This window comes from Cryptomeria japonica, chromosome 9 (assembly GCF_030272615.1).
Source record: "Cryptomeria japonica chromosome 9, Sugi_1.0, whole genome shotgun sequence".
Classification (NCBI taxonomy): domain Eukaryota; kingdom Viridiplantae; phylum Streptophyta; class Pinopsida; order Cupressales; family Cupressaceae; genus Cryptomeria; species Cryptomeria japonica.
In genome coordinates this window covers 539,176,696-539,198,552 of record NC_081413.1, presented here as the reverse complement: position 1 = coordinate 539,198,552, position 21,857 = coordinate 539,176,696, and the positions used below count along the sequence as shown (strand labels likewise).

At 34.0% G+C, this 21,857-nt stretch overlaps 1 protein-coding gene across 1 annotated transcript; it reads right to left on the bottom strand.

The window, feature by feature from the left end:
* Positions 1 to 6,933: 6,933 nt before the first annotated feature.
* LOC131038821 (flavonol synthase/flavanone 3-hydroxylase-like) lies at positions 6,934 to 7,490 on the bottom strand. The gene is made up of 2 exons (XM_057971379.2): positions 7,322 to 7,490; positions 6,934 to 7,208 (listed from the first exon to the last, which is right to left on the bottom strand). Exons 1-2 carry the CDS (start codon positions 7,488 to 7,490, stop codon positions 6,934 to 6,936), a joined length of 444 nt encoding a protein of 147 aa, XP_057827362.2.
* Between the last annotated feature and the right edge of the window lie 14,367 nt (positions 7,491 to 21,857).

Here is a 21,857-nt window from a genome sequence, read left to right as displayed (position 1 = left end):
CATAGCCAAGAACCCTAAGGCACTCACACCCCTAGTAAAACTCAGCAACTATAGAAAAAAGGCCTTAAACTAGCACCAAGCTAGAAACCCTTATGCAACACCCTAAGAAAATGGTAGACCAACCAAAATAGAAGTCTCCTCTCCAATGACTGCATACACCCAACAACCTTCATGCAAATCCTTGAACTTACTCTCCACAAAGAGCATAGGAGAGGAGCCCACAGAACCAATGGAAGCAAGAGAAGAGCCCCTATCTCAAAATTCCCCACCATTCAAAACCTCCTAGGGCACACAAAATGACCAATAAACCCTCCACACATAACCAGAGCAAAAGAAAACAAAACCCCCATCATCATCCTCTTCATCTACCTTTGTGTCCCCCTAAAAAACATTCATGTATATATATATATATATATATATATATATATATATGAATGTTCTAGCCTTTCATTTCGTGTAGTTTTGTGGGAATTGCATATTTAGCAATAGTTACAAAGATAAATCAAATATGGATATGAAGAAATCATAAACAAAAAAGTTAAACAATATAGAAACCCTAGTGGCAAGTTCACTAAATTAAAATGTGCAACTTAAATTTCAAAATATTATTAGAAAGAATTAAAAATCAGAAATCATGCTTTGCATTTTGTAATTAGTTTGGAAACTTCTGTCAATTTGTCTTGTTGAATATTTTGTGATAGTTTTTTAATTATTGGGTATAGCTATAGCATCATAAATTGTTTATTCTAACAAAATCATGCTATATTTAGTACTTGTTTTAGTGTGCATTCACCTAGTTCATTTTAAGACCATTTATGCTCTATGACATCCTAAACTTTACTAATGATCCTATCCTTAATTCTTAATTAAATGCAAAATCCAAGACTAGGTCCCATGTTAAGGGGTTTGATACTTGGTTCTCCTTGTTGGAGGACCATTTTTGGGTGGACCCAAGCACCTAACACCCTAGTCCTACCAAAAGGGGTTGAAATTTGGGGTGTTGTAAGTGTTGGACTTTTTTTTATGATCCATTCTTGATCACTATATTTGATCATTCTTGTCAAGCTAACCTAAATTAACCTTATGATTCATATATAAATAGAATCTTTTATCCTTCATTATATCTAACGTAATTTAGAGATAAATCATATAGGAATTAGTTACTAAACTATATAGACCAATGGACTAGAAGCACTTAACATCTAGAATTTTATTATAGAAAAGATACACTCAAATATTGATTCATGTTTCTCATTTATTAACTTTATGTTATTACACTAACATTTGTAGGAATTTAGAAAGAGAATTGCATCAATACCATTATATTAAGCTCTGTGAGTGGGTTTCAAACCTAAGATACTCTTGTCATTTTAGAATTTATCATTTACTTAGCCTTTATCTCTATAGAGATAAGATTTCTCTTTCATTATTTCTATTTGTGGAGATGGAAACACGAATAGGGAGGCTGGCATAGGCAAGCCCTTATACGACACAACCTTTTTTTCATATATTTTTTCTGTGTGGATTTAGATCCAATTGCAATAAATTTGCAAATAGTTAGAGTAGACATTGACAGACATTGCTAGACTTTGGATCACACAAAACCTTAATACTAGGTCACCGAATACCCCTCTCTTGCTAAGTTGACCCAAATTTTAAAGAGATAGGTGCACATAGCTTCCTGATTTCATTTTTAACTATCCCCTAAGCATCCATTACCTTTAGACACAGGCACCTACTACTTATATCTAGTATACTCAACTCCATATTTAAGTGCTAGTTTTTTCTTTGTACCTACATTATAGATTTGTCTTACTATTTCTCTATTTCATGTTGCATTTGTTGTACTCTATCATACTTATCCATTTTAGCATTGTTATCTTATGATATTGCTATCAGGGTTCAATTGTGTAGTTTTTGAGTTTGAAATAAATTTATTCTAATATTATCTATTAATAATGAAATAAATTACGTTTTTGGTCATGTGTGAAAGAGTGGAAGTAGGAGTGGGATTCTCTTATAGTCCACAATTCCTAGTGACCTAATATGTAGGTAGCTTGTACCATACGAGACTACCTTATATGTTTATTGGTGTTGAAGGACACATCTTACTATGATTCAATAAAATTATTATTGTTCAAGAAGGGAAACTAAAAGTATAGTTGTTTGACACTTGAGGATATACATTTTATAGTACATGTGAAAAATGACCATTATAGCATATTTTTTGACATGTTGTCCATGTGATATTAGAGTACATATTTAGAAATGAATATTAGACTCAAAATTAGAAATATCAAATTCATGAGTTTTACTTTATCTTAAAGAAAAATATAATTACAAATCCATCTCTTGCTAATGGTAAATTATACTAACATAAACCACTTAGCTATACTTACATTGATCTAACAACATATGTGTGTGTGTGTGTGTGTGTGTAAAATCGGTCATATAAACCTAACAAATATCCATCTATCTAAAGTTGAAATAGAAATGATCTTGAACTTTTATAAATTTAACTCAACACTCTATAAACTTGATCTCTTATCGTCTAGTATTGATTAACCTAGCTTGACATGCATATGGATCCTCCTATTATTGGGACCAAATTATAATGATATTAAAATCAATAATTTTAAAAAGAATGTCTTAGAGCGAATAGAATTTTTCTCCAATGTATTCTTGGTAGTTAGATTTGTTTTATATTTTTATGATTTAATCTTTTTTTTTATGCATCTATGGTTGGATAGTTCCCCTTGGTGTCTAATCCTCTTGATAGTACACTAGAATAATCTAATTTTACAAATGTTGTAGTAGGAAAGAGATTGGCCAAATCATATTGCTTAATGTGGAAAATAGTAGAATACATGTTTCTATTATTTAATAAGTATGGGAACCATTAGAGCAAGGATTTGGCCTAATTATTCAAAAAAAAAAATTGAAATAAGAAAATTCTTATTTTTTTTATCAAATAATTACATCCATATGATACATTATTATATATTGCACATAAAATGGAGGGGGAAGATGAATGAAATATGAATCAAAAAATGAAGATATTTATGTTATCCTCTTATATTAATATAATATATTTTTCTAACATCATTCATGACCATTTACATCACATTTTGTTATGAGCAATATTTACAAGTCATATACATTTAATTATCTATTTCAAGTCAACTAACATAGTCTAAAAAGCATTGTCTCTTATTGACATGATTAAGCTAAAGTTCATCTAGTAGCACACCTTTGACCACGTGTTCCACATGCAATATGAGATAGATCTATTATTACCTAGCAATAACTACCATTGTCGCATTCATCCCTTATATACACAACTCTTAGGTGGATCCACAATTAGTGTCCAATTTTGTAGCCACATGTCAAGTAGTCACACTTTTCCTTAATGAGATTTTTAGAAGTATAAAACGACTCACTAATAAATCATGAAAAAACCACCCTCGCCCTATAAATTAAGAGGAGAATCCAAGGATATTATAATCTCATTGAATATGTTTGGCATAAAATTATTTCTTTAGTTCAAGAGACTCTTGTTGTAAAATGCACTTTTGATCAAACTCTTGCTCCTATTGATCTTTTGGTCATCCAACATTTGGATTTAGGTAATTTGCTTGGTTCTTCTAGTTCTATATATTGCACTCATCCTTATAAACAACCTTCTTAACATAATATTCATAGAGATGGTCATTGGGAACCTCTAAACAATGATGTTTTTTAAATTAACACTGATAGTTCCTCTCGGGTAATCATGGACCAGCTAGGATTGGCAATGTTGGTCCTAATAGTTTTTGTTTTGTGCAGTTCATTTTTTCTATAGCTATTGGAGTTGGGACTAATAATCAAATGGGAGCTTGTGCCCTTCTTGTGGCTTTGAATAAAGCTTGGTAATTAGGTTGGAAGCATGTTATTTGTGAGATAGACTGTTTGATTGTAGCCTCTCTTTTGAATAATTAGCATTCTGCAATTTCTTTGTGGCATTTGGCTTCTTTTATGCTCAAACTCATGATTTATCTCAACACTTTAATTCAATATTTTTGTTCATATTCCTTGGGAATGGAATGTTGTTGCTGATTTTCTTGCTAAATGGGCTTTAAATGCTCCCAATAAATGGAATGGTTGGATTGGGATTCTCTTTCTACTGAGCAAGTTATCCAATTCTTACATCTTCTTCATAATGGTGTGGGCTAATCATTGTTATTTTTCTTAGTTTTTCATGGGTTCATGAGCTTTCAGACTTGTTGATTTTTTGAGTCCTTTTTGGATCCTACTTGTTTTTCTTGTTGTGATAGCTATGACTATCTAGAAATATTTATGCATTCTCTTTGAATCTTTGAATTAATATATATTTAGCCCTTTGCAAAAATTTTAATAGGAAATGCAAATTCTCTCACCCACACTCCCTCTAAAGAAATGCATCCAATCTTTGGACCACTACAAGCTAATTAGGGATGAGAATCCTTCTTTTATGGGACCTTCAACCTCCTATTAGCTTTTAGAGTTCATGACCATCTTCAACAAAAATGTTGTCCTCTTCTTACTTCAAGAAGTAACATAATATGTTTAACAATTTTTTTCTTTGATTTCTTCTCTTATATTCATATACATTGAAATCATTTTATATACATAAAATAAACTAAATGGATCTTTTATTTTGAGTCTTGTTGTTACTTATACTAGATAAAGAATAATCTCTAAGATCATTTGGGTAATTGTGATGACAAAAATTCTTATATTTTGATCATTTAGAAGATTGTGTTTCTTTCTAAAAGGAGTAACATGTTCTCTTATAATTATGGAAATGCTTTTTTCCTTTACAAGTTGACATTCATGCTAGATAAGAAGGCCATAGACAATATCAAATTTAGCTTGAGATTTTTTGTCTATTTGCTAACATCTCTAAAAAAATTAATGTAAGTGGAATTGAAACCACTTAACACAGTAGTCTTTTTAGGCATTTTAAATCGAGAAATGTAATAAAAAACAATCCTCTGTCATTCAATTTAGTATTCAAACTTGAATCAACAAATCAATTTTATTGTGTGTTGGATGTTTATCATGTAATTTTTTTAGTTTTTCAAGCTTTCCATGTTTTTTTTAGTTTGATTCAATATGAACAATCACTTCAAAAAACTATACAATTTAATCAAGGTAAATGTTTCTCTATAGTTTTAACAAACAAATAAAATTTATCAGCATCTCGATAGATGTAATATAAGATTGAACTAAATCCTTAAAAAAAGTTAGAAAATAATATTAATTTTCAATACTCCATTCTTTATAATTTTAAATACTTAACCTTCTAATATCTAAAACAAAGTTGAACAATTTGACCATAAAATTTCACACTTTAGTGTGTGTCATTGACCTTTTGATTAACCACTTTTATAATAAATTCCCAACTAGTAGAAAATTCTCTATAATAAAACCTTTATATCTTTCCTTGCAATAGTTTCACTGTGTATGGAACAACAATCCAAATTTTGTGGAGTATAATAGAATAATTTAGCAAAATGATTTTGTGTCTGATTTTTTTGAATTATTATATATTTTTCACTAAAAAAAATCACTGAAATTTTGTAGCCACCATAGAAGCATCTTGAAGCAATTAAGTTTTTATAAATTAATAATATAGCTCTTGCACATAAAGCATACACTAGAGTACAAAACTCTGATAATCTATGTTGGAACAAACCAAATGGTATTACTACTAAACCACACAATTTCCAACTGCTAATTATCTATATTCAAACCTATTTGCAGAAAATATATAGATATTTGGGCATAACATAAACTCCTTGCATATACGTAGAGATATTCTATTGCAAGATGGTGTGATATATAGCTGAGAGTAGGCTTAATTAGAAGGAAGAGTGAGCGGAGGATCCAAGTGAAGCACAAGTGTCATGGCTGTAGTTTTGTTTGTCACCACTCCTCTATGCAGAGCAATTCTGTACTTACCTCTACTCACTTTCTACAACATCACAAATGTATTCAATCATCACTCTCCTTCAAATTCATAACTTACAGTACAATCAACTCGGAGCATTTAAAAAAAATAAAAATTAACTCACACTCACCTCAAGGGACTCGCCCAGATTGATAACAAGAGCTCCAGGAAAAGGAGCAACGGAGATCCAACCTCCACTTTTTTTCTGAACTTGTAATCCATCACACAAATGATCTTGAACAAGTATAGTGAATGCACCATGGTCTGTGCGTGCATGAGTGCCCAGCACCTTATCTGGATTGTAACCTGCAAATTCCTTGCCCAGACCCTCAGTGAGCATCCCCAAATCTTCCGATATTATACTCAGCAAATGCATCATAAGCTTGTTAGATTCATTTCCAAGCTCTTCTATTGTTTCTCTACAAATCAAAACCAAAAGAGCAAAGTAGCAAAGTAAAGTGAGTTGTTTACATGGATATCTGTTTATCAAGATTTGGCTTAAATGATATATTGTAAGCTTTGTCTGAAATTATACTAAATTTTATCAATAGGATTCACTTATGAATGCAATTTCAAATGATTGATTTCATTCATCCCTGCCAGCATCGATGCTTAGTGACTGCCATATCTATAGTTGAGTGTAGGGCTCCATCAGACAACTGAATATGGCTTGACTTCATAGTCACCATTCGATCTATTAGACTGGGTTATAGATAGTGTGGGCAGAGGATATAATTGATGGGAGGGATAAAGTACTGGGTGAGAGGAGTCACCTAAATAAATTAAAACTTAAAGTATGGTGTTTAAGTCTGATTGATGATCAATTAGAATTATAATTTCTATAAATATGATATTGAAAAGTTTCAAACTTTAAAAAAAAATATACTACCCACTAATATCTAAATACATATTATCATGTCTAACTGTGAAAATCTTAAAATCTTCAATACCATCATGAATTGTTAGTTTAAACTATTGCCTAACCTATAGTTTGTGGGAGTTGAGGGCCACAGATGGGGAGCTTTGAGTGAATCAGGACCAAGGAAGGCATAGAGCGAATCCATCCAATCAGTATGCTGCCCTCTGAAGCCCTCTGTACGTCCATAACCAGCAATCTGATCTGTTTTCCCTTCATCTCGAGCCCATTTCAATTTTTCTTCTACTGGAAGCTCAAAGAAGCTCTTGCTACTTTCCTTGTATTCTCCACCACATCTAGAGGAATACCATGATTCACCACCTGCAATCAATACACATGAATATTAAACTAAGCAATTTATAGCTCAAAATTTGTTGAGTAAACCCAACTGGTATTGATTATGTATATCACCTGGAAGAATCCCCATTCCTGACAAGCGGTAGAAATTTTCTGGATTATTTGCTCTGGAGGCTCACTCATGTCAACCAAGGGCAGCTCCTGAAACACACCATGTTGAAACAAGGGCCTCTCTTTGCCTTGAACAAGAAACTCCCGAGGCACTTGAGTGAGGTTGTGAACATAATGCTCTGCTATACTTGCCATCTCAGAAACTCTGTGAGAGCTATGAATTCTATAGGGTTATATATAGATGAAGAGTGTAATATTTAATCAATATTTAAGTAGAGTTTAGAAATAGAAATTAATTTTCCACTGTTCATGAGATATTAATTGATTGTTTCTAGATTAGATTGTGTGAATTTTTTGTAGATCAATGATTCAGATCACATTTGTGATCTATTTTTAGGATGAAAATAGATGACATGCAAAGTGAAAAATGTCCAAGAAGCAAACTATGGTTGCTAAAAAGAGGGAGCGAGGAGGCACAAAGATCATCTTGCCAAGGAAGAGTAAAGGGAATATCCAAAGAAAATGAAAAAAATAAAAGAAAAAACAACCAAAAAACCAAGAAGAATGAAGAAGACACTAAAAAACTACAAAAAACAAATATATATATATATATATATATATATATATATATATATATATATATATATATATATATATATATATATATATATATATCTGTGTGTGTGTAAACATATATATAAACATCAGTAAAACATAAAACAAAAGCAATTAATAGAAAATATAACAAAAAAAAACAAACGACAACAACAAAGATATATACTAAATATAAAACAAAACCATGTTTGTTTGTTTGTTTGTTTGTTTTCTCTTAATTGGTTTTATTTTATGTTTAGTTGAAGTTGTTTCATACATACATATATATTTATTTATTTATTTTTTGTTGTTGTTTTCTTTTTGTTATATTTTCCCTTAATTGATTTTGTTTTATGTTTTGTTGATGTTGTTATATGTGTGTGTGTGAATATATAAATATATATTTATTTAATTGCTTTGTGTATATTTTAGTGTGTATTCTTCATTCCTCTTGGCTTCTTGGTTGTTTTTTCTTTTATTTTTTTAATTTCCTTTGGATATTCTCTTTGTCTCTTCCTTGGTTTTTATTTTGGTTTGTTTTTAGTTTTTAGTTTTTATTTTTGTTATATTCTCTAGCTTCTCCTCTTTCAATGTTATTGGTCTTGTCATCCTTCCTTGATCTTTGTGCCTCCTCCCTCCCTCTTTTTAGCAACTATGGTCTGTTTCTTAGACATTTTTCACTTATGCATGCTTTCTATTTTCATCCTAATGATGGATCACAAATTGCAAAAAATTCACACACAATCTAATCCAAAAACAGTTGATTAGTCCAAAAAAAGTTGATTAGTAGAGTTTAGAGTTTGTATAAGAATTTTAATGACTAACTAAGAATGTGATATTTGAGTAGAAAATATAAAAAGATTTATGCTGAGTAATCCTAAAAGTGATATGATCCAATAAAAATAAAATAACTATCTATCATTCTTGAATAAGAAAAAAATATAACATTTTATATTTAAATAAAATCCTTGAAACAACAATGTATACCTTGATGAAGTTTTGTTTGACCTTCACACCAAGGTTTTAGGGTTTCATGTAGGATGTCTTCATAAAATAGTGATCATAAACTTGAACTTGACTTCACTTCTGCTTCAAAGCTTGATGAATGACTAATTTCTTGATCACTTGAATTGAATTAGGATCATAATTTTTTCTCTTGAAGAATTTAGGTTTCAAATGAGAGGCGTAGACCTCCTTTTATCCTCAAGTTCGAAAAAAATCTAAATTTCTGGAACAAGATGACATGAGATCAAATTTCCTACTCAAATCAAATATGACCATTGTGAGGCCCCAATTTAGGGCTTGATTATGAGGACCGAGGCATGGGACACCCCAGTATTGATTTGGGATCAGGGCGCCCAATGCCTCAGTCCTGCAAATTAAGACTTGAGAATGAGAGGGGAGATAGAAAGGTAATGAAAATGTGAGTTTGGAATGCGGTGTAAGCAAAATTAGCATTGTAATTAGGTATCAAAAGCTGAAGCACAAACTAAGGCCTAGGGGAGGATGAAATTGTAAGCGAGTACAATTTATGACGCTACACTAACTAAAAACAATTTACCATAAATATTTTTAGCATAATACATATATTAATGCTAGTACTACATTTCCATGTCTATCTAATTACATATGTTATTTTTAGTTATTTATTAAAATTTTATGTTGTACTATCACATGTCTTGAATTGTTGATTTGAAATTCAAAAACAAATTATATTTCCAAAACATACGCATGTCTTGAATCGGCTGGAGATTTTTGTTCATAAATTGGAATTCTTGGTCAAAACTTATAATTATGGTTGCGTTAGAGATTTATTTAGAGAAATATTGTATGATTAAGTTTAAGTATTTTGTTTCAAAAGAAACATTTCTTTTTCATTTTCTAGTCTTGTTGGCCTTCTTTAAACATATTGAACACTTCTAAAAAAATTATATTACGGGATCTTTCTATCCTTATTCTATATTAGAAATTAGGATTGACAATGTTTTCATATCAAAGAAAAAAAAGAACTTAAAGGCATTCAAAGATGTAATAGTCATAAGGCATGCATAGAGGATCAGTAAAATGGTGATATAGTGTTGCAGACCAGTAATGAGGAGTGAAGAATAAGGATTGTGATAGAAATCAGGGTCTAAATACAAAGGCACATGACATTAAGTTTGAGATTAGCCAATGCAACATGGAGATATGATCACCTTCTATGAGAAATGAAAGTGCAGTCATGATAGTATTTTTTAGTAGATTGGACTACCATAAACATGCACATGGAAATGACTAAAGGGTGGGAGTTTCAGTTAAGTGAACTTCAAGTTAGAATGCAAGTTCTTAGATTCATCAATTGAGGCATTATTTTTTAGAGAAAATGTGGATTTCTAAGTTCATCATCAGTTTGAGGCCTGAAAAGGTGGAGTTTTGAGGATAATTTCATTAGTTCTACATCAGTTAGAATACCCTCATAGGTCATACATGAGACAAGATGACTTTTAGATAATTTAACAACTAAGTTACTAATTCGGGTATGCATACGGATATGGAATCGGGTATGAATTCATGAAATCGGCACAAAAAAAAATCCTTGGGTATGGGTATGGGTACATCCGCACACACACACACACACACACACACACACACACACACACACACACACACACACACACACACACACACACACACATATATATGACATAAAATCTACTCCAATGATATAAAAGAAGCCGAGAGAAAATGTAATCTTGAATTTATTTAGTTTATGACAGACTGAAATGAAATCAAAGTAAACACTCATATAGTGAATTGCATAGATGCAGAAACTGATTTGATTAATGATGCTCAATTAGGTCCCGAAACCCTCAAAAAAATATTGACAATACTAGATCTAGTCATCAAGATAGTAGGATGGAAAAATCTAGTAATAAATAATGCCACTATAACTATTGTAAGATCTTAGAGCTGATTACTAATCAATTTGATAACCAGTTTACCAATAACAAATCACTAATAGCAGTTTCACATCCTTATGACAGTATGAAGAAATCAACAAAAATAGAAATAAAGATCAGATTGCACAAATGATGATAGGTTGTGTATTTATGTCAATTTCAATTTGAGTAGTAGTTTGGATTAGATCACACCCCTTACAAAAGGTTGCAACGTATATGAGATAGAAATTTAAATTGTACACTTTGCAGCCATCACTACTTTATTAATTTGCCCCAAAATTAGGCATAGCAGATGATGAATAATTACTGAGGACCCAACCACCTAAGAAGGACCTTGGAGGAATCCAAAGGGAATCAGGCTCGGACCAGGACCCAAGCCGAATCAGAATCAAGATCCAAGGGTTTTCATGAAGAATCAGTAACTTAGTTTAACAGTCAATTTCTAGCAATTCCACCTCCTTTTATGCATGCTCTTTCTTCAAATTTGACCCAAAATAAACTCAAAATGAACAATGAATGAACAAAATGAGGCATTGTGTCTATTCTAAACCAAAATGAACAAATATTAAGGAATGAATAGAGAAAGTATGTCTATTCTAGAACAAAATAAACTCACAAAACCAATGAGGCATGCATTCACTTGTAATGGGGAACTGTCTCATAAAAGCATGTTCACAACCTGCAACACTAAATATGTAACCTATAAACAAGATGCTTAGGATCAATATGATTAATAGTGGAGCATAATGAAATATTTAAAAGTGTGTTACCTTATTGAGCTTCTGTTTCTTTCAAGAATAGTTTAATATTCTCTACTTAACAGGGCCAATCACGTGAAGGTGGAAGCTCATTTGGGGCCTCCCAAACTAAGAAAAATGATGTCGCAAGTACAGAAATCTTCTTATAACTACTTAGAAAGAACTTGAAATGTTAGTTATTAAATGATGTTTAAGTATAATATACCAAATTGAAATACTTAAACATGGACAAATTGCAAATGGAACAAAATTCATTGAACATTTAACACAGTATCATCATGAACAACAGTCATTGACAGATCACAAGAGCAATAACTTTATTAAAACAATTTCAAAGCACTTTGATAAGATCAAAGTAGTGATAAGGTCAGGAAGGTTCACAAATATTTGAGGGATCCTATAGCCTCTCTATATCACCAAGATTCTCTAGAGTTTGCAAACTAGGCCAAGGAGTAAGTCAAGAGTAGCTACAAATAAAGTACCTTGAAGGTGACCAGCCGCCATTCATCTATCATTTGGCTCCTGTAAACCAACCATCAGCTAGGCAACTTGAAGAAACTAAAAGAAGGATATAGAAGTAGAATTGGTCATAATGACTCCACGGAGAGGGAGACAATTTGGTGCAAGGCACCTAACACTCCAAGTATGAAATTTTTGTTTTCTTTCAAGTTATTGAGTTATCTTTGTGATGTAATAATGGACCAACCATTTAGGACTCAGTAGATCCATGATTGAGGTGTCCAAGTTTTGGTTTGAGTCAATTGTGTTTAGGATGCTGACAACTTGAGAAGTGAGATGCTTAGGTAGTTCACATGTAAAGTACTCCAGATGATTATATTCATGTATTAAGGGTCAATTATGTTGTGTTTAGGTCTTATAGGGTGTTTGAGGACCTTCAGGAATCTTAAAATGCATTAGAATGCAAAAGTGCATTTTGGAGCCAAAAGATGTAAAAAGTTGTTGAGCAACATTTTGCAATTCCTTGAAAAAGTTGCATTTTTGGTTTAAGGCATTAAAAGTTGGTTGAACCAATTGAAACAAGAGCATAAAATCCCAAATTCACTTCATTGTGTGGGTTGGCAGATTGGAAATGCAAGAGCAAGTTTTTGGATTGTGAAACAAACTTATTTTCATTGCTTGTAAAGTCCAGTACAGACTAGATGGTGTAAACTCATTGTAGTTCATGAGTGTTCAGTGTATTTGTCTTCATTAAGTTTGATTTGTAGGTTTGATTGACCTAGGTTGTAGAGATTTCTTTCATTCTTTGCAACTAGGTGCAAAACCCTTGCAAGTAGGGTTTAAGAGCAAGAAAATGGCTCTAAACTAGGCAATCTTTGATGGCACCTGTTGAAATAATTAAGAATGCTAGGTTAGGGTTTGTACATAGATTTAGGATAGGATTTTTGGTTTTTCAGGTCCATGAGGAGGAGAAACAATGAAGCCCTAGGCTCACCATTGGGAGTAGGTGAGTTAGGACAACAAGAAAAGTGTGATTTATGAGCACATGGGGATTGGTGCAGGAACAAGTGACACATGAATGGAAATCCCTCTGAGTTCCCTTGAATATTACCAAATTGTTTTGAGCAGGAGTCTTGATTGGTGAAGATTTTTAGACCCATCTTGCCAAGTCACCCGATGAGGCCTAAACCCTTCAAAATAGTGCAGAATTGGAAACCCCACTTGTACAGATAACCCAAATGCACTTTTCCAGTATTGTCTGTAACTTCCAAAAGGGTACTTGAATCCATGATTTATTTCTAGCCTTTTTTGGTAATTTTACAAACTAAGACCTAGGAAGGGTAGGAAGCCCAAGCGATAGGTTTTATGACCCAAAAGCCTCAAAATTATTTAAAGACACCTGGTAGAAGCATTGTGAACCCATTAGAAGTGGTAGTGTGTTGAGATCCTTGCAGGAGTGGTTGGAGCCCTGGAGTGAAGTGTGTGAGATTGAGGTGGCAACCTCAGGGGGGTGGAGTTGATTGTCCAAAAAACATTGGCTATACCTAGGAGGCAAGCCAAAGAGGTTCAAACATTGGAGGTCTGATTAGCATAACACCTACTAAGTGCCAACGGATGGACTTGAGTAGTTGAAGGGTTGAGTAGGACAGGTCACTCAAGAAGGTGTATTGAACCAAGCTCCAATACTCTTTCCATTAGAGTGGTATCAAAGCCATTCTTTGAAATATTTGGTGTATGTCAGATTGTGAAGAATCAGAAGCAATTTCAATGCCTCCAAAGGCAATGACTCTAGAAGCCATCTGGCAGTTGGTGGTAGAGATGATAGAAGGATTGAAGGATGCAGAAGGAAGTAGAGGAACCAGATAGGTTAAGAAGGAGAAGGGGAAGGTTAAGACATAATGGGGTGATGAGACTGATGAAGAAGTGGAAGATGGAGAGGAACCAATAGCAGTATCCATTCCTCAAGACCAAAAACTATTCTTGGATGCAGTCAAATCCATTTCCAAAGACAACTTGGATGGATTACCTACCTATGGAGGAAACCTCAATGGAGAAGAGTTGCTAGATTGGATAGAGGCTCTCAATAATCATTTTGATTACAAAGAGGTAGCAGAAGAGAAAAGAGTAAATGTGGCCAAATCAAGATTGAGAGAATCAACATTAGTTTGGTGGAATATGATGCAAGAAGAAAAGATAGAAGAAGGCAAGAAGAAGATAACCTCATGGAAGTGTATGAAGATCAGACTTAAGGCACAATTCCTTCTAGGGGATTATGAGGTTCAAATTCATAAGAGATTGCAAAATCTAAAACAAAGGGAGTTAGATGTCAATGTATACACTGAGGAATTCCACAAACCCAGTTTGAGGGCTAGGAAGCATGAGAATGAAGTGGAGAAGTTGGCTGGGTACATGAATGGCCTTAGATAGAACATACAAGATGAGATAATTATACTCACACCAGAAACTATCGATAAGTGTTTTCAATTGGCCCTAAGGGTAGAAGAGAAGATCAAAAGGAGGAGTGAACAAAAGCAGAAACATAGGGGAGGTAATAATTTCAGACCTAGAGGAGGTTTTGGTAGAAGGAAGCAATCACCAAGAAATGAAGAGAAGTAAGGCCAAGAAGGTAGTGGGGACTCTCAGAGAGGAGCATTTAGAGGATCCTATAGAGGAAGGAGTAATTTTAGGGGTAGGTTTGGAAACTCAGGAAGGGGGAAACACAGTCTTCACTAGTAGGTTTTATCATTGCAATCAAGTTGGGCATACCATGAGTAAGTGCCCGGGAAAAGCCTCAAGCTCAACAAGCTTATACATGGGGGAAATAAGAACTCAATTGTTGCAAGAGGAGGATACTTAGAGTGTAACTTATTCAATAAATAAGGAAGGGCTAGTGATAGATGGAGAAAACTTAATGATGAGGAGAACAATGCTCAAGATACCCCAACAGCAAGAGCCACCATAGAGGAAAAGTTTGTTTAAGACCACTTGTAGGTCACATGGGAAGATTTGTAAGGTGATTGTAGATTCAGGTTCCACTAATAATATTGTCTCATTTGAAATGGTGGACAAACTCAAAGTGAAAGGATTACCTCATCTCACTCCTTACAAGGTATCATGGCTCAACCGGGGTCAACATGCCTTGGTTGATGAACAACCATGGGTGGATTTTGAAATTGGTGAGTATAAGGATAGATTAGTGTGTGACATATTGCCTATGGATGCTTGTCATTTTTTGTTGCGCCATCCATGGAAATATAATGTGAGAGCTACTCATGATGGAGAAAAGAGAAACTATCTTATCACCAAGAATGGGAATAAGTACCAAATGGATCCACTACCTGATCCAAAGGAAGAAAACCAAATAGGCTCAAGTGTGATGCTGATGAGAGGTAAGGAGTTTATCAAAGTGTTGAAACAAGAAGGTCATCAAGGCCATGCTATAGTGTTGAAGCCTAGAGATGAAGCTAAGGCAAATCCAATGAGTGAAGTACCTCAAGAGGTGCAAGGTCTACTCAAACAATGTGCAGAAGTGATAGGGGATGACATGCCTAATTCTTTGCCTCCAATGAGAGATGTGAACCATCAAATAGACTTATTACCAAGGGCCAATCTGCCAAACAAAGCTGCCTATAAAATGGCACCTAGTCAAAATGAAGAGATCGCCAAACAAGTACAAGAACTCTTGGACAAAGGGTTTATCAAGAAGAGTTTGATTCCATGTGTTGTTCTTACTGTGTTAGTGCCTAAAAAGGGAGACAAATGGAGAATGTGCACAAATTCTAGAGAAATCAATAAGATTACTATAAGGTACCAGTTTCCCATGCCAAGGATTGAGGACCTATTGGACAATCTAGGAGGTGCAAGCTACTTCAAAAAGGTGGACTTGAAGTCTGGTTATCATCAGATAAGAATCAGACCTAGAGATAAATGGAAGAAAGCCTTTAGAACCAATGCAGACCTATATGAGTGGTTGGTGATGCCATTTGGCCTCAACAATGCACCTAGTACCTTCCAAAGGCTCATGAATGAAGTCTTAGTTGAGTTTATTGGTAGATTTTTTATTGTGTATCTTGATGACACTTTGATCTTCAGTAGGTCCAAGGAGGAACACCTCAAGCATATGGAGATGGTTTTGAAGAAGTTGAAGGAGGCTCAACTCAAGATTAACCTTGAAAAATGTGAGTTTTTGAAAACAAAGCTTGTATACCTTGGTTTTGTTATTTCTCATGGATATTTAAAGATGGATCCAAGTAAGGTAGAAGAAATACTTAATTGGCCTATCCCTAGCCCTGTCTTGAATTAGCTTGAGATTTTTGTTCATAAATTGTAATTCCTAGTCAAAACTTATAATTATGGTTGTGTTAGAGATTTATTTAGAGAAATATTGTATGATTAAGTTTAATATTTTTGTTTCAAATGGAAAATTTATTTTTCATTTTCTAGTCTTGTTTCCCTTCTTTAAACATATTGAACAGTTCAAAAAAAAAATATTTCAAGATCTTTCTATCTTTATCTATCTTATAAATTAGGACTAACAATTTTTTCATAAGGAGTGGTCCATAATTTTATTTAGGCTATCTCTCAGTGGTAACTATCTGAAGCCTCTCCTCCACCCTAACCACTACTTCCTATAGGGATTGGATTCGTGTAGCCATATTTGGAGGTACAACTGAGCCCTCTCCTCTCTCATCCCTCTTTTGCATGTGAGGTCGCACTTGTCTCAGCATTCTCCTTCGTAGTCTATGTCCCTATGTGGGTCTTGGTGTAGATGTTAGGGCATCAACATCCATCTCCTAAGTCCCTGTTGTCCCTCTCCCTACCCTCTCACCTCCTTCCTCCTATCCCCTTGTCATGTCTCCTCTTCTAACCCTCCTTTGTCTCCTAGCTAGCATAGCCAGTGCGGTCAGTCTCCCCTAAGCCCATCTTAAAACTGTCATAGTTATTGCCTCTACTTTGCCCTTGGCTGGTTTATATGCATCTAATTTATTTCCTCTCGCTTGTGCTTATCTCCTCCTTCTCCCTAGTGGATCCAATCCTTCTCTCTCGACAATAATGGACCTATGTTATATAGGCATTAGTAACCCCTAGATCTGCTACTTATTCCCTTGGACCCCATGTTGTGGGCACCAATCTTGTCCACTCATCAATAAGAGTTTTCCTATCCTCTAAAAGTGCCCCCCACTCTACAAATTTCCCTCTCATGATCCTCCTAAATCTATGAGGCACCTCAGGAACGTCTTATAGAAAACCAAACTATCGTTGGATCCTCTCAGGTCTTTATCAATCTATCACATGCTCCCTCTTATTGATAATGTACATAGGTGTAATAACATAAGGAATGTGGCGAGGATCCTCTGGCCAACCTACTAATGCCATATATGGTCACCATGTAATATGAGCTACATCTAACCTATCAAAAAAGGCTCTCCAATAATCAGCATCCTTAGTCTCCTCATAATGCAATCCATCTCTATAATTATATACAACAAGTAGGTCTACTACCCTATCTGCCCGCCTTATTGGTCAAGTCACTACAAAATGCTCCAATGCCCATACCTGAAGCAAAGTCACATAACCAAAACTACGACCTCCATGGTAACAAATCTGATGGAGCTCTCTATATATCTCAGTCAAAATGAGTGTGCCCCAAGCCATCGATCGACTACCATATACATCATCGATGCATATCTGTATCATATTGAGTACAACTGATTTCCTTCCTCTATCCAACAAAATGAAGCTGCTAACCAATACACATACAAAAAAGTAAATATGTCAATCAAGTGATGCATGTTGTAGAGCCTAATCTAATGATAACTTCCTGTGGCATAAATGTACCCCTCTCCCAACCAATCTCTACATAGCATCATCTGGGGATGCTTTCTCTACGATCACCAAAACTCCTCTAATTGGCAATCTCAAAATGCAATATATGTCCTCGCCAATAATAGTAATCTCCCTAGGCGGCCGGTGGAAAGTGGCAGTGTCGCTCCTCCATCTCTCTGATGCTGTAGTCAACATGGTCAAATGAGATCTAATATGAGGCATGCACACCAAATGACCCAAACCAATTGCATCAATATGAGCCCACTCTACAAGTCTCAATCCATCAACTACCCTTAGAACCACTAAGTGCCTCTCTTGGCTCACCAAGATGTCTACACTCCACCGCACCCAAGAAAACCATCATGTTAGAGTCATTTCTTCTATCTATCCTATTTCCTCTTGTTTTCCTAATCCTTCTTTTTTCCTCTATTTTCCTTCAATTTTGTCATCTGTGGTAGTCTACTTCTTCCTGGATAGCACTATTGCAATCCCACTAGTCCTTAGATAGAGGGATCACAATCCCACTATTATTCTCCATAAACTCACTAGTGTGGGATTACGATCTCACAACTCCCTCATCTATTATTCTTTCCAATTCCCTTTTTTGGTGGCAAGATTATGATCTCACCAGCCTAATAATAGTGGGATTACATTCCTTTTATCACCTTTGGTGAGCTTGCTTTTGCAAGATCACGATCTCATTTCTACTTATTTTTAACCTAACCCTACCCAATCACGCTCTTGTGCATAAGCGGTAGGAACATGTTCCCGTCACTTTAGCATGCAATCCCACAGTTCACAAACTAATGGGATTATTGTTTTAACAATATTAAATGCTAATAAATGCATAAAAAATAAACCAAAGCTCAAATGTTTTGAGACAGACCTCACAATTGGGTCATCGGTTCTACCTGACACTCGCCACCATGTCCATGTGATGCCTCAGGATCTCCCTAGATGCCATTTCATCTAATGCTCTCAAAGCTCCCAATTACGTGAGGTAAATGAAAGAGGGCTCTAAATTTCTCTAAATTCTCTCTCATGCACAATAAAAGTGAACAGTGATTTTCCAAATTTGCTAATATAGGAATTTTCAAAGCCCTATTTTTCACTGTCTCAATCCCTTTGGGATTACTTTTCTTTCTATTTCTTCCTTCAATTATCTTTTTGAGCATCGTTCTCACATATTGAGTCATTTTCTTGTCCTTCTCTCTACCTTTTTGTTCTTCAAGTTGTTGGTGTCTTACTATCTTCGCACTGATGAGCTATACTAGCACCACTACAAAGACGGTAAAGTGTAGGCACCTAAATTTGATTAATTTAATTAATTAAATCCAATTATCTCAAGCACCTTTAATTAAATAATTACACATTATTTAATTAATTGGTTTCTCTTACCTCTAGCTAATCAATTCTATTGATTATGCTATGGTCTCTGCTTTTGATTAATTAATTGGTAGTTAAAATCAATTAATTAATTGAATTTGACCCTTCTTCTATTAAATATGTCAAATTTTACAATTTGATTATTTAATTAATGTTGACCTTTTCCTCTCAAGTTCTCTCATTGAATTAATTAATTAATTCGATTCCCCCACATGTCTCCTAATCTTAACCCCCCATCTAACTCTTCCTTTGACCTAACCTGTCTAGCTAACCAAGGGTTTTAGTCAACCCTATTCCTTTACCCTCACCATATGTGTGCACATTCCCAAAATATCTCAAATTTCCTAAAATTTGGGAAAATATCTCAAATATCCTAAAATATGGGAATATCTCTCTTTTGAAATCTCTTTTGGAGTAGAACCTTCCAATTTGGATGTCTCATTCCAAAATAGGCATGTGTCCTCAAGGACACATGCCATTCCTTCCAATGACACATGTCCTTCTCAAGGACGGATGTCATTCTCATCCATTACACATACCCTTCTCAATGACACATGTCTCCTCCTCATGCCTCTCCATCTCTCATTCAAGCCTATTTAAACCCCTCATTTTCCTTCCAACATCCATCCACTTTAATTTTCATACCCTCGTAATGCAAAATTGTTTACTCACTATTTTTCACATCCATCTCAAGCATTCCATTTTAGCTTAATACATCTTGTATTCACTGTCATGGAGCAAAATTAAGTATCTACAATATAGCTCAAGCACACATCAAATCAGGGGATTATCAAATCAAAGTATGAATATAGAGTTCCTTTCAATTTCTTTATTATATATAGATATATATATATATAGATAGACACCCATTTCTATCCACTTAATTAAATGAATATTTGATATTTATTTTTTTATTTAACCAACGTTCAACTATTAATTATATTAATATTTAAGTCCTAAATTATGTCATAATAGGTCCTATTATGACATAATTTAGGACCTATTATGACATAATTTAGTCCACCTATTAGGTCATAATAGGTGCTAAATTATTTCATGAGACCCCTTAAGAGGATCTATTACATGTCTTAACGGGTCTTATGACATGTAATGGAACCTCTACCTCTTATATCTATTATGTCTTAAAAGGGGTAGATTATTTCATTTTGGTTTTGATAAATTGGTCTTTTCAACATTTGCATTTTCATTTCAAGGTTTTGGTTTTAGTTTTTATACATTTTGGTTTTGGTTTTGGTTTTTGTACATTTTTGTTTTTGTACATTTTGGTTTTTGTTTTTGTTATAATTTTGGTTTTCATTTTGATTTTGGTTTTAGTTTTTGTTTTCAACATTTTCATTTTCATTGAATCAACAAAAAAAAGGAATTTTCCAAAAACAAATTCTTAATCATTAATTTTACCTAGATTAACATTTTAAAAAAAAACCTATTCTAATCAATTCAAAAAAAACTATTTTCATAATCAATTAAAAGACTAATTTTTAAACAAAAAAATTAATTTTAAAACTAAGAAACTAATTTAAACTATGGAAAATTGAAAAAAAAATACTAAAAACTAAAACTTCTTGAGAAAAATAGCAGACGTCATACTTATAAGGCTTGGTGATGGCTGGCTAGACACTCAAATCGGGATCCCACTTAGAAAAAATGAACTAGGTCCCATTTTGAAAAAAAAAAAAATTGAAACGAGATCACATTTCGAGGTTTAGGCTTGGGATCCCAAAGGTCACAAGATCCCATTAAGTTCTTTTGGCTTGGGATCTCGTGGCTAATCAAGATCCCATTTCACCTCCTATGCGCTTCGCCCAATTTCCACTTTTTTTTAAAGTGTAAAACTTCCACATTAAGTGGGCACAACTTCCTGCACTTACCCTAACATGCAACATTCATCAATATTAATTAACACGTATCATTCATAACCATTCACTAGCACATAATTACATTCGTTAACACATAAAAAATCAGTCATTATCAAATAATGTAGATTAAAATCATTTCTTTTTTTGTTTTTTATTTGAAGTTGTGTAAAGAATAAGTGGAGCATCGTGTTCTTCATCATTTCCCCCCTCTTCAATTGTTCTTCCCTCTACTGGTGATCTCAATGTATGCCTATTCCTAAACTGAGGACGAGGACACTAAAGTGAAGGGGGGTCCTCTACAATAACAAAGAAATGGGTTAAATTCAAAAAAAAATTATTATTGTTACAAGTATTTCATTAATTTAAAGAACATAACTGTGGTGCTCTTTACCTAATGGGGCCACATTATTTTGTCTAGCCTCCACCTCAACATGTTGAACACCCTCTAGATCCTCTGGAGTTGAAATACTAAAGGTTACATTAATGCTAAACACCAATTGCAATTAAATTTTTTGAAGGAATAATAGTGGTCCTCTTTACCTAATTGGGGAACATCACGTCCTTGATGTTGTGTACTTGGATCATGCTCCACTTGGTCACCACTGACTACATGGTCTAAAATATTAACAAAAAAGGTTACATTAATTACTACACTAATTACAATTTAAGATGTTTAATTGTATTAATAATTACATAAATAAATTTGAATCACAAATGAATACC

What these genes read in the sequence shown, in the direction of transcription:
- LOC131038821 (XM_057971379.2), bottom strand. Translation starts at nt 7,490, where the DNA reads ATGGCAAGTATAGCAGAGCATTATGTTCACAACCTCACTCAAGTGCCT. An exon ending in CCAGAAAATTTCTACCGCTT is followed by an intron (nt 7,209 to 7,321) that starts GTCAGGAATGGG and finishes TATTGATTGCAG; the next exon opens with GTGGTGAATCATGGTATTCC.